Source organism: Musca vetustissima, unplaced genomic scaffold (genome assembly GCF_032173495.1).
Source record: "Musca vetustissima isolate MV318-11 ecotype Yass unplaced genomic scaffold, APGP_CSIRO_Mvet_v1 utg36391, whole genome shotgun sequence".
NCBI classification, from domain to species: domain Eukaryota; kingdom Metazoa; phylum Arthropoda; class Insecta; order Diptera; family Muscidae; genus Musca; species Musca vetustissima.
Window position 1 is genome coordinate 199,807 of NW_026879293.1, and position 12,927 is coordinate 212,733.

General features: G+C 37.2%; 1 protein-coding gene across 1 annotated transcript in view; it reads right to left on the reverse strand.

The window, feature by feature from the left end:
* Positions 1 to 12,927, reverse strand: part of LOC133324112 (histone demethylase UTY) — a 182,922-nt gene that overhangs the window by 117,067 nt on the left and 52,928 nt on the right. The window contains exon 3 of the mRNA XM_061532995.1: positions 6,766 to 6,941. Within this exon, the coding sequence (XP_061388979.1) occupies positions 6,766 to 6,941 (176 nt within the window). The remainder of the gene's footprint in view (positions 1 to 6,765; positions 6,942 to 12,927) is intronic.

Here is a 12,927-nt window from a genome sequence, read left to right on the forward strand (position 1 = left end):
TTTTTTTTTGAGGTTGGGACAATCTTAGCTATTTTTCAGTTCTTTGGGAATACCGATGTGGTTATAATAGTGTTCACAATATGCACAACATAAACACAAACGAAACATCATCTTTAAAAATTTTAATTTAAAACCATCATGAAAACTAAATCCCTCCGCAATATCAAGTGGAACATTCGGTACATGTACATTATCTCGAGACTGATTACGAACAAACGCACAATCAAGACTCAACATTATCACATTCAATAGCATCATAGACGACTTGTTACAATATTACTATGGGCTAAACGCTTAACTTTTCGTACAACATTCTTCGCTTTATTCCTCAGCTTACAGAAAGCCTTCCAGTTTTCATCACACTTATTATTTAAAAATATTTTGTAAGCAATATCCCTCAATGACAAACTATAACGGATATCTCTCGATTTATACCAGTCATCAGACTTTACTTTAAGCACTTGCTTATTAACGGGAAACGCAGAGTGAATAAAGTTAAGATTATTGTTCAGCAAATTTAACTGATCATCAACATCACTGGTATATAAAATATCATCGAAGTTACACAAAAAAAACGTCATTTAAAACACGAGGGTCAAACGCATCATAGTCGATATACTCATAAAACATTCTGGTACATGGATATAAAGATTGTTCTTCAAATTACATAACTGGGTAGACAAATAAGAAGTATCGCTAACAATTTCGCCTAAATTAGTAGAAAACATAATAAATTTCAATAAAAGTTCCCAGATTTTTCTTAAAAAACTAATAAATAAATATACTACTCAAGTTAATTCAGCATTCCTAAGGATTAATATCAAAGGTAGCATCATGAACATTAGAATCGGCTTTCACCCCAGTTTCAGGCATATTAATACACAAAAATTTTTGAGAGAGAGATTTGTTACCATATACGACTACAAATTACCAAATTGCAGCAAATTCGGTTGAAAAATGCGCTCAAGAACCCACAAATACCGAAAATACACACATGTATATCACACTCCTTCTCATGGGGTATATCCGAAAAAATTCACCTATATTTATAATTTTTTGTGCAAAGATCAGGTACTAAATTACAGCGGTGGAAAAATAACCAAAATACACTATATGGGGGCTACCGGAAAAAGTGGACCTATATTCTCAGATCCATCAGGCAGCATAACCAACACTTTTGAGCTGTCAGCACTAATAAGCATAAAATTACGTATCTTTTGACTCCTCCATAGCTTACGACATACATACATTAACTTGGATGCTGCTCGATTATGATGATTGTTCAAGTAAACTCTACTCCTAATGGATGCACCAGTAATATCACACTACAAAATCTGATCACGTCGCTTCTGGTAATTAGCCATAATGCAGTCTCTTACATGGACAGAGTTAAACTTGACCACCACTGACTTTCCTTTTGATATGTAACAGCAGTGGTTTATATCCCTAGGGTGTATATCAATGCCGTACAGAGAAGACAATTTTACAACAGGATCTCTCAAAATTTTTAATGCTATCAGGCGGACCACTAATAATTACGTTCGACCTGAGGATGTCTTCGTCTATTTCAGCCTCTTGCATTTCTCTCTGTAAATTCTTCACAGCAGTCCAACATTATTTTACAGTCTCTTCCATCTACCGAATGCTGTACGCATTGTTTTAACAACCTCTTTAATTCAAACTCTTTTTCAACAGACTGAATGACCTGCGATGTTGATGTTGATGGTATTTTTAAATTATAAATTTAAACAAACACTGGATTGAGATACTTCAGTAAGAAGCGACAGCAAATACAATAAAGTGGTCAATCCAGGTACAACAACACAGCATACAAAGCAACAAGCAAACAATAATTCCACTCCCACACTGCTGTAATTTCTCTAATAAGAACAAAACTCTGTGCGAATATTATACCAATATCATCAAGGCAATTAGTAAAAAGCAGCCTCTGCTAACATACATAAATTAGTTTGCAAACAGCATTCGCATAAACTACATTACGCGGCAAATTTTATTTTTCTTCTTCTGCAAACTCGTACTTTTGTGTATTACTTCCAAAAAATAAACAAATGTACAACAAGCAAGAACTCCTTCAATAACTTTTGATACTAACACAGTAAAAAAAGAATTATAACATCTGCACTGCTTTATCCAATTTATTTATTTTTTTTTATATTTTTCTAAGAGCGACGAAATTTTTATTGACAAATTCTAACAGAGTTGATATTACGTTAAACATACGCAATTTTTGCTCTGCATTCTTCGCAGACGATATCTAGCTCCTATTTACTGGGGATACTTCAGAAAGGGCTGCTTTTTAATTCATACTCAATCACATCATGTCATTATTTAGAAGTTCGATGAGATATAACAAACTCAGAGTAAATGTTAGTAAAACAAAGGCATTATTGTTCTCTTCATATGCTAATGTACTGGATTTAAAGTATAATGAAATTCCAATGAAATTTTTTCAAAAACGTCAAGCAAAATATGAAATAAAACTCGTTTTATTTTCATAACAATTGCCTGATCAAAAAACCCAATCAAAAACATAAAGATTTAATAAGAATAAATAATAATTGTTGTTCAACAACAAAAATAAATTAAATGTTCAACTCATATTGATAGAGTAGTCTCTCGAGTGAACATTGCACTGAGAAGCCTTTACAATTGTGACCTTCTTCTACCTCACCTCAGCCTCCACTGTCTTGCGGTATAACCAGATTATAAATGTTTAATAGGGATCGAGTTCAAACGACTTTTAATAGTGTCGTCAGATATATTTGTGATATAAACCTTCGCTCGTTCATCGTTTTATAGAATCTCCATTTCCAATATTTGTTAATATCCAATACCTTTCCTTATTCTATAAAATATGCAAATATCAATTTCCCTCCTTTTTTGCCAGCTCTTTTAATTTTTGAAAATCCACTAGAAACACTAATCTAACAATTCCAAGATTGTTAGAGTGTTTATTCAATACTCTGCCCAACAACTTAAAAATATTTAGTGTATCAAAATAAGCTTATGTTTTATTTCAAGAATGCTATGTTTATCTACCTTACAAAATACTTATTTTTAGAGGCAGTAATTTCCGCTGATATTATAGCGTTTTTAATTTTTTCTATGACCTCGCAAGCGAGTTATTGATAGGAGTTGTTTTTACCCTGTGAAATGTCATAAGTGTATTTTTTCTTAATTAAATATTATTTACTTTTAAGTTCTAAAAATTTAAATGTAATTTACAAATTTAAAATTCGAACCATATTTTAATAATTTGTTGGTCCCTTAGGTCTTTCATAACAAAATAAATATTTAATAATAAAAAATTAAATAGTCCTACTGCAGTTCTATAGTTTTTTTATCAAACGTTGTATGAATAATTATAAAAACTCCAAGGACTAAAAATATTTTTCTTCTTGATCTTTTCAATACAAACAAAGCAAACAAAATTGTGTGTAATTTTCAAAGTTGCAGCAATAATATTTTAAGTGGTCATACTGGCAATTTGGAAGACATTTAAAGAGGTCTCATCCTGATTTATAATAGAATGTGTAAATTAAGTACTGCTATGACAAGTAAAAGTCATAAGAACATCAAACCAATAGTGGAGCTATTCACCAAAATAGACATACTTTCTTCTTAAAGCTTTTAAAATTATTATTGGTCCAGCTCTAAGTTTACTCGGAATATCAGTTTATACACACAACATACGGGACCGAATAATTGAATTTTCAAAAAAATTTAAAAACGATAGAGCCAATCTGGTATGGTCCGTGTGACGACTTTTTAGGATTTCGACTGTCAAAAAGTTGTAAACGTTGAAAACCCTACCTGTATAAAATGTAATATATGTAGTAAAGGTCATTTATTTCAATATTATTACCATATACAGTTATTTTCAGGAATATATATTATTTTTACATATATCTGACTATTCCTTACTAGCACTGATAAAAATTCTTAACTTTTTGAAGAAGAAAATTTTGAAATTGTATATGGATTTAAGTAAACTATACGTAATTTCCGAATTGTTTAATGGAAATAGCTATTTTGTCAAAAACATAATGGTTTTGGATAGGTTTCCGACGTTTCTGACGTATGTATTATACGTCGGAAATGTATGTCATTTACGTCACAGTTTATGACGGACCATCTCTGGAGCCAATTGACTTCAATAACTCAGCTTTCGAATTCCCGAATTCGTTGTGGTGCCCATACGATAAAACCATGGTAAACCTATTCAATGTAGGCTATAGAAACTTATGAATTACAAATTTTCCATATTGTGGCTTATACCATAGACAGACGACAGCCTTAATTTGCATTAAAAAGTTCTTAATTTGAATTAAAATTTACCCCTGACAGACGAGAGTTTCTGCATTTATGAACCAGTTTTTTGTTTCAAAACTATTGTTTGTCTGTGTGTAGGAAGAAAATATTGACATTTCTTTACAATATTTTTTAGGATTACATCTTTTTGAAATTGATACATGGCAGGAAGGAAAACTAACAGCTATAATGAGGATAAAACAGCTCCAAATTTGAAGAAATGTTGAATTTTGCCTTTATTTTTAATTTTTATTTTCGTAAACGTAAACAAATTTGAGAACAATCAATTTATTTTCTACAGCATTGCCATACTGAAATTGCTTAATTCAGTATAAATTCAGTTTGATTTTGTGCATTAACAACACATAAAAATGAGGATAATGTACAAGTTAATTTGAATTAAGGCAGTTAATGCAAATTAAGGCTGTCGTCTGTCTAGGCTATTAGTATGCCAAAGTCGTATACTCAATGTGTGACTGTGTATGTGATGTTTTGAAAAATGTAAAAAATGCAAATTTCTATTAATTAAATTTTCAAACAATTAAAAAAACATTGAACATACTGCCAAAACCATAAACAATGCAGTATAACCCATGCCGGAGGTTATGAAGGAGGGTGATAGGGTCAAGGGTTTAAAATGCAGCATCAAAAAATATTTGCATTAGCTTTACACACGGCAGCACGACAAAATATTCATATTTCGTTGCCGACGAATAATCAGCCGAGGGTTCTTTTTATGTCTGCGTGTTTCCAAAGCAGAAATTAGAAAAAAGGGAAATTTATAAGGAAGACAGAATTTCATTTTGCGTGTTGTTATTTAATAATAATATTCAATAATAATACTGAAAACTAAATTATATTAAAAAAAACTTTAGCATGAGTTAATCATTATCTTTGTTCGAAAAAATGAAATTATCATAATTGGGTTTTTTGTTTGCTTAAAATATTGCTAAGCAGTCACTGTCAAGGAGCTTAGTCTTCATTGAAAGCTTTGGTGGTTAGTCGCGTTGTCAATTATGTTGTAGTTGTTCATTGCTACTTTGTAGTTGCTAACAATATCAAGAAGCTTTAGTTTTGCTTGCTAAAATTGTGCTGCATATTTTGATGATGGATTTAGCAAACAATGCCATTATGGCGTTAGCATTTTTAACCCTGTATGGTCGTGTCGAGAACTCTAACAATTGAGTAATGCAAGAGAAGGATTAATCAGACGTGGCTAAAGATGAAATTCCAATTCCAGTGGCTAAGAAGCCGAATAAACGGGAGAGAAGCGTGGGAAGAATATCCACCTAAGGGCCATCGTCGCAGATCCACCACTACCTTGGGAAAGATCTGCTGCACTTTGGAGGATAATAGACTAAATTGATCTTCTATTAAATAATAACAGACTTTTTAATGTTAAAATGGTAGCACACGTTTGCAGCATTAGCACTTTTAAACGTTCCAGGCTCAAGGCTCCTTCAGAACCCACTAAAGGAAAATCGAATTTGTCGAAAATGGAAATTTGCCTAATAATTATATTAGCCTTAGCCATAATTTTGTACTTTTCAATGAAAATGTCTGAAGTACATAATAAGATTTAAATTAAGATATTTAAGGGAAAGGAATAGCATTTACAAAAAACATGGAATATGAATTGTTGAAAAAATTAATTGATGCAGAAAAGGAAAAAAATTTAAAAATCATATAAATTCATCAACAGAAGCAGAAACGGTAAAAACATATAGGTATTTTGACAAGTTCATTCTAGAGCATAATATTCATATGCTCGAATGAACTTGTACAATGCAATACAACTATACAGTACAATATACTATACGCTAATGATCGATACCGATAGAAGTTCCGTATTTAATAGAGGAACCTTTTCAAATAGATATAAATATCAGGGTCAGGAGTTTTGAAAACACTCGAAGAAGATAATAGTTCAGATATAGAAGACAATGCCACAGAAAACAAAATGCCACAAACAACGAAAGATTATATTTTGACTCACGTCCCCAGACTAGTCCCGGAATACGACGGAAACCAAAACAATTTACAATCATTTCTGGATGCATTGGAGGTAGTAGACGAAATAAAAGGTAATCAAGAAGACTTTGCTATCAGTATAATCCAAAGGAAAATAAATGGAAAGAAACCACAATTAAGGAAATATCTGACAAATGAAAGAAAAACATTAAAGAATAGTCTGTTACTGTTGTGACAGTAAATCTTATGAGTATTAAGCAAAATAACAAGACTCCCAATACATTGGAACAAGGAGGTTGCAAAATTGAATGCTATCAAATTAGCCGTACAAACACTGACACTGAAACTATCTGTTTAGAAAATGTTGCACTTTGTTATTATTTAATTAGATATTATATATAACATATTATATTTTTATTATACTAAAAAAGGAAAAAGAAAAAGAAAAGTTATACAACTTACTTAGGTGTTTCGTAAATGTACATGGCGATGAATCTATCAGAGCAAGTGTATAGTGCTTTATAGACGACTTATAGTTTCCAAGAATTTTGTGCATAAAACCGAGGCGAAGGTGTATATCATTAGAACACGGAAAATGTGAATTCATATAGAGGATCTCTTGGAATGCTCTAATTGACCTGCAAATAAAGAATTTTATTACTTTTTACATTGTTATATAATTCATGTAAATAAAATGTGTTCAGTCCCAAATTAAAAGTTATACAATAATAGGTAAATATTCAATAAAAGTATTAATAAAATATCCAATCAAAAGAAAAACCAGTAACAAAAGGCTGGAGAGCCCAATTTCTGTCAACCTTGCACAGTGGGAAAATATATCTAGGGCGCAGAAATTTAAAATTCACGTTTTATTGTATGTTTACTTTTGAAATTAATAATTATAGATTTACAGTTTCGCCTCGTTTTCGCTTTTAAGCCCCATAAAAATGTCTTTTATAAAATTTAACTATAGTAAGGTGACCATACGTCCTCTTTTTTAGAGGACAATCATGCATTTAACTGGCTGTCATATAAAAAATATTCTTACGAATATAACTTTAGATTTAAGTTTATTTACATGAATTCCGTTAATTTAAGAATTTGAATTGTAACGTAAATTTCTACTACGCAGTTTATTCGAATAACTTCACAACAACAACTACTGTATAGATTTTTCTACATCCTTCCATTTCCTCTTTCATTTTCTATTTTGTTATTGACGTACAATTCTTGTTAAACGTCATCATTGATGATCGCTTAATTCCTCTTTCTTTGTTACTCCCTCGCCTGTATATGTGTTGTTGTTATTGTTCACTCAATGTAAGTTTGTATGTGTTTGTTGCATTGGTAGATTGTTCGTAATCTAGGTGTTACCAGATCGTCTAGAAACTTCTGAGCGACAGGCAAAGCTCATATAAATAGGGGAAATGGCAAGGCAGTTAGTCAGTTGTGAATCAGATCGCGAATTGAAACCGTCAAAGTGCAAAGTAAAGTTGTGTCAATAAAAATCATTGTAATATTCGTAATCAGAAAGAACCCGTGTTTTATTAGGTACGAACTGTATTGGGAAATAAAACAACGTCTACAAGGGATTAAGAAAAATCCAAGAACGTAACAATTGGTGTCGGAAGTGAGATTACGATAATACTACGATGAAGTTTAAGGATCTACGAGTGGAAGACTTGAAGAAGGAGCTCAATAAATTGGAATTGTCCTCTACTGGCAACAAGGCTGAACTACAAAAACGTCTGTTGGATGAGTTCGAGCGCCGTGGTATGAACATCGATACATATGAGTTTGACAGTAAGGATGAAGTGGATTTATCGGAAATGGGCGAATCCAACGGTGGGGAAGTCTCGTCAGTAGCTGCCAGGGGTGACGATTTCAGAGAAATGCTGGCTAAAATGTTTGAGGAAAATTCCAGAAGGAGCGAAGAAAACACGAGACGAATGTTCGAAGAGAATTCCAGAAAGTTAGAAGAAAACACGAGACGAATGTTCGAAGAAAATTCCAGAAAGTTAGATGAAAATTCGAGAATAATGAACGAGAAACTCGAGAACATTACAGAAGTTATTGGAAGGAGAGTGGAAACCGTGGAGGTCCAAATTAAAGAGTTGGATAAGAAAGTGCAGTCCGTTGACGAGAAGATTCTGTCTGTGGATAAGAAATTTCTGGTCCACGACCACAGGTTTACGAATCTGGAGAAGAAAATGTCGGAACTGGAAACTAAAGGTGGTCCGGTGAGAGTTCCTGATAACACACTAAAAACCAAACCTCCTGTATTCGGCGGCTCTACGTCATTCAATGTTTTCAAGTTACAGTTCGAGACAGTGGCTTCTAGAAATTCGTGGAACGACAGCGACAAAGCGGTTGCACTACTTCTGGCAATGAAGGGCAGTGCTGCTGATGTTATACAGAGTATTCCTGTCGCTTCTAGGAACAACTATGAAGATGTTATTGCTGCACTGGAACGTAAGTACGGTGGCGAACATAAACAAAACATCTACCTTATGGAACTAAGGGGTCGAGTACAGAGGGCAAACGAGACGTTACAAGACTTTGCAGCTGAGGTGGAACGTTTGGTGCTAATGACGTATCCAGGAGAGAATCACCCATTGCTGGACCGTATGAAAATCGAAACCTTTGTGAATGGCATACGTGACCCTGATATTAAATGTGCAACATATGCGTCACCAAAAGCGTCATTTGCCGAAACCGTGTCGTTTGCCCTTGCCCAAGAGACGGCAAGAATAATTGTTAAGCCCCAGACCCACAAGATTCGCCAACTGGAGACCGAATGTTGCGAACCCAAATCTCTCGTTAACTCGATCAAGGACGCCATGAGGCAGGTAATAGAAGAAACAAAGTTAGTAGGGATGACTAAGCCCAGGATTAGATGCTACAACTGCGATAAAGCAGGTCATATTGCGCGCGAATGCAGAGCTAAGCGCAAACGATCCAGGTCATCGTCACCACCTCCAACGAAAGATGGTAGAAGAATGGCTCAACAGTCCACCAATGAGTCACCGTTAAACTAAATCGAGCCAGTCCAGCGGGGCATGAACTGGCTCCCATCGACGATGGCCCCACAATCTCCATAGCAATAGTACAACAGAAAAGTCACAACCTAACAACAACTGGGTACATCAATGGTGACAAGCGAGTTCTGACGTTAGATACTGGCGCATCAAAGTCCATCATAAGATCAGATCTGGTAAAGGGAAAAATAACGCAACTTAATGGAGTCAGACTGCGCACAGCAACGGGGGAGCCCGCGGCAGTACACGGCAAGATTACCCTGAGACTAACTATTGCCAATAAATCGGAGAATTACGAGTTTATAGTTGCCGATATCGTAGACGAAGTGATCATAGGCGCAGATTTTATGATTGCCTTTGGTATCAATCTGGATATGAAAGAGCGTGTGATGACCTGGTCTAACGTCGAAATTCCGTTAAACGTGGGCTACGATGAAAGTACACCCATTAGACGTCTGACTACGGACCATCCAGAGATAATACCGCCCTGTGCCGAAGCAATAATATGGGTACCAATGAATGGAGATTGTGGAGCCGAGAAGTTGTGGGTGGTGGAACCAGCAGAAAACATAAACAGTAACATTCTAATAGCGAATGCCCTGGTGAAAAGCAACAAGGACGGATTGATTCCTGTTAGAGTTTTGAACCTGTCAAACAAGCAAGAGCAAATTTGCCAATTTTCCGAAGTTGGACAATGCACACCAGCTGAAGCTGTAATTAATTTTGAAACTAGCACCGAAAAGCCAGCAGCCATGGAGAAGAAGCACCTCGACGGCTACATAAAAGAGTGGACACACCAATTATCACCTTCCGAGAGGAACAAGGCTAGGCAGCTATTATGGAAATATGCCTCTACCTTTGCGTTGACAAAAGAGCACCAAGGAAGAACATCAGTGGTGAAGCATGAAATCCATACAGCAGACGCGAGACCCATTAAACAGCCTCCAAGAAGTGTTATCCTGGCAAAAAGAGACGAGGTCCAGAAGCTGATTAGTGAAATGGAAAAGAGTGTCGAATAGAACCATCGTCAAGTCCATGGTGCTCCCCAGTGGTCTTGGTCAAGAAGAAAGACGGAAGCACCCGATTTTGTGTGGACTACCGAAAGTTGAATGATGTCACCAAGAAAGACAGCTATCCGCTCCCAAGAATCGACGACACATTGGACACATTAGCCGGGACGTCATGGTTCTCCACCCTCGACCTGCAGAGTGGGTACTGGCAAGTAGAGATCGCCGAAAAAGATAAAGAGAAAACAGCGTTTGGCGTTAATGGGGGTCTCTGGCAGTTCAGTGTCATGCCATTCGGACTCTGCAACGCCCCGGCTACATTTCAAAGGCTGATGGAGCGTGTGTTAAAAGGGCTGCAGTGGAAGTCGTGCTCATATACCTGGATGACATCATAGTCATGGGACGCAACTTCGACGAACACATCAAGAACTTAAAGGATGTTCTACAGCAGCTTTCGTCTTCAGGCCTCAAGTTAAACCCAAAGAAGTGCAGTCTCTTCCAACGAGAGGTGAAGTTCCTGGGGCATCACGTGACGCCGGAGGGCATATCGACGGATAAGGAGAAATTTCAAGCCGTCAGAGATTGGCCGCAGCCCCGAAATCTCCATGAGCTGCGAAGCTTTCTGGGTCTCTGCACCTACTACCGTCGATTTGTCCCAAATTTTGCCAACATCACCGCCTGTCTACACCGCTTGACGCAAAAAGGCCAGAGGTTTCAGTGGGGCAACGACCAAGAAGAGTCATTCAGAAAGCTCAAAGACATACTATGTAGAGCCCCCATTTTGGCATACCCTATACCTGGTGGCAAGTTTGCTCTGGACACAGACGCAAGTGCGTGCGGCATCGGTGGCGTCCTTTCCCAGGAAATCGACGGACAGGAAAAAGTCATCGGGTACTACAGCCGGACATTGCCGAAGCCTGAGAGGTATTACTGTGTGACGAGGAGAGAGCTGCTTGCTGTCCTTGAGAGCGTTAAACACTACCACAAATGCCTATATGGCCAGCATTTTCTGCTGAGGACCGACCACGCTGCTCTCCAATGGTTGCTGCAGTTTAAGAATCCTGAAGGTCAACTAGCCCGTTGGATTGAGAGGCTCCAGAGTTATGACTTCAGAATCGAGCACAGAAAAGTCGGAAAACACGGTAAGGTAGAATGCAGGCATTGCTCAAAGGCTGAGTGTAAAGAGAATATCGTTGATGTCCGACTATTGCAGTTTGAGTCGGGTGAAGATTGGTCGACGGAACAACGAGGGGATCCCATTCTGGGCAAAATAATTGCGGCCATAGAAACGGGCAAGCGACCTAGTCGCAAAGAAATTACCTCCGAAAGCCCTCTTTTAAAATCCTATTGGGCCCAGTGGGACAGTCTACTTATAATAGATGGTTGCTTATATCGCAAATGGGAAAGTGAGGGCGGTAAATCTCACCGGAACTTGTTTCACGATGGGCCAAGTGGAGGACATATTGGCATAGCAAAAACCGCTGAAAAGGTAAAGCAGAGATTCTACTTGGTCGGCTGCCAAAAATCCATTGCCGATTGGATCGCCAATTGTGAAAGGTGCATAAGAGCTAAAGGTCCAACACGGAAGAGTCGAGGCTACATGCAGCAGTATAATTCAGGAGCCCCTTTCGAAAGAATCGCAATGGATGTAGCTGCACCGTTCTCAATAAATGACTCTGGGAACCGGTATGTCTTAGTGGTCATGGATTACTTCAGCAAATGGCCAGAGGTTTATGCTATCCCAAAACAAGAAGCCAGGACAATTGTGGATGTGTTCAGCAAAAATTGGATTTGTCGCTATGGTGTTCCATCTGAGGTTCATTCCGATCAAGGTAGTAATTTTGAATCAGCGATCTTCAAGGAAATGTGTGACTCCTACGGAATCAAGAAAACCAGAACGACGCCCCTACATCCACAATCAGATGGCATGGTGGAAAGATTCAATCGCACCCTGGAAGAACATCTACGGAAAGTGGTGGACAGTGGCCAACGACACTGGGATGAGCATATTCCAAAGTTTTTACTGGCTTATAGATCGGCCATTCATGATTCCACATCCCGGACCCCAGCCAAAGTTCTGTTCGGAAATGAATTAAAGCTACCTGGCGATTTGATATTCGGTGCTACCCCAAACGACGATGTGAACCAAGATGAAGACAGTCAAAACTCTTTTAGTAAAGTCCACGATGCAGTTCGCCATCGAATAAAAATGGTTAGTAACCGCATAAGGGCAAGGTACGATCGAGCGGCAAATACCGATGGGTTTCAAGAAGGGCAACTGGTACTATTGTTCAACCCACAACGAAAGAAATAACTATGCCCCAAATTGCAAACGCACTGGGAAGGACCCTACAAGATTGTTACGAAAATAAATGATGTGGTTTATCGCATTCAGAGGAGCGACAGTCCCTGGTCGAAGATGAAAGTTGTACATTTGGAGCGGCTGGCCCCCTACGGAACGGGAACTGTGCCTATTGGGGACGAACAGGCTTAAGCGGGGGGCAATGTTACGAATATAACTTTAGATTTAAGTTAATTTAGATGAATTCCGTTAATTTAAGAATTTGAATTTTAACGTA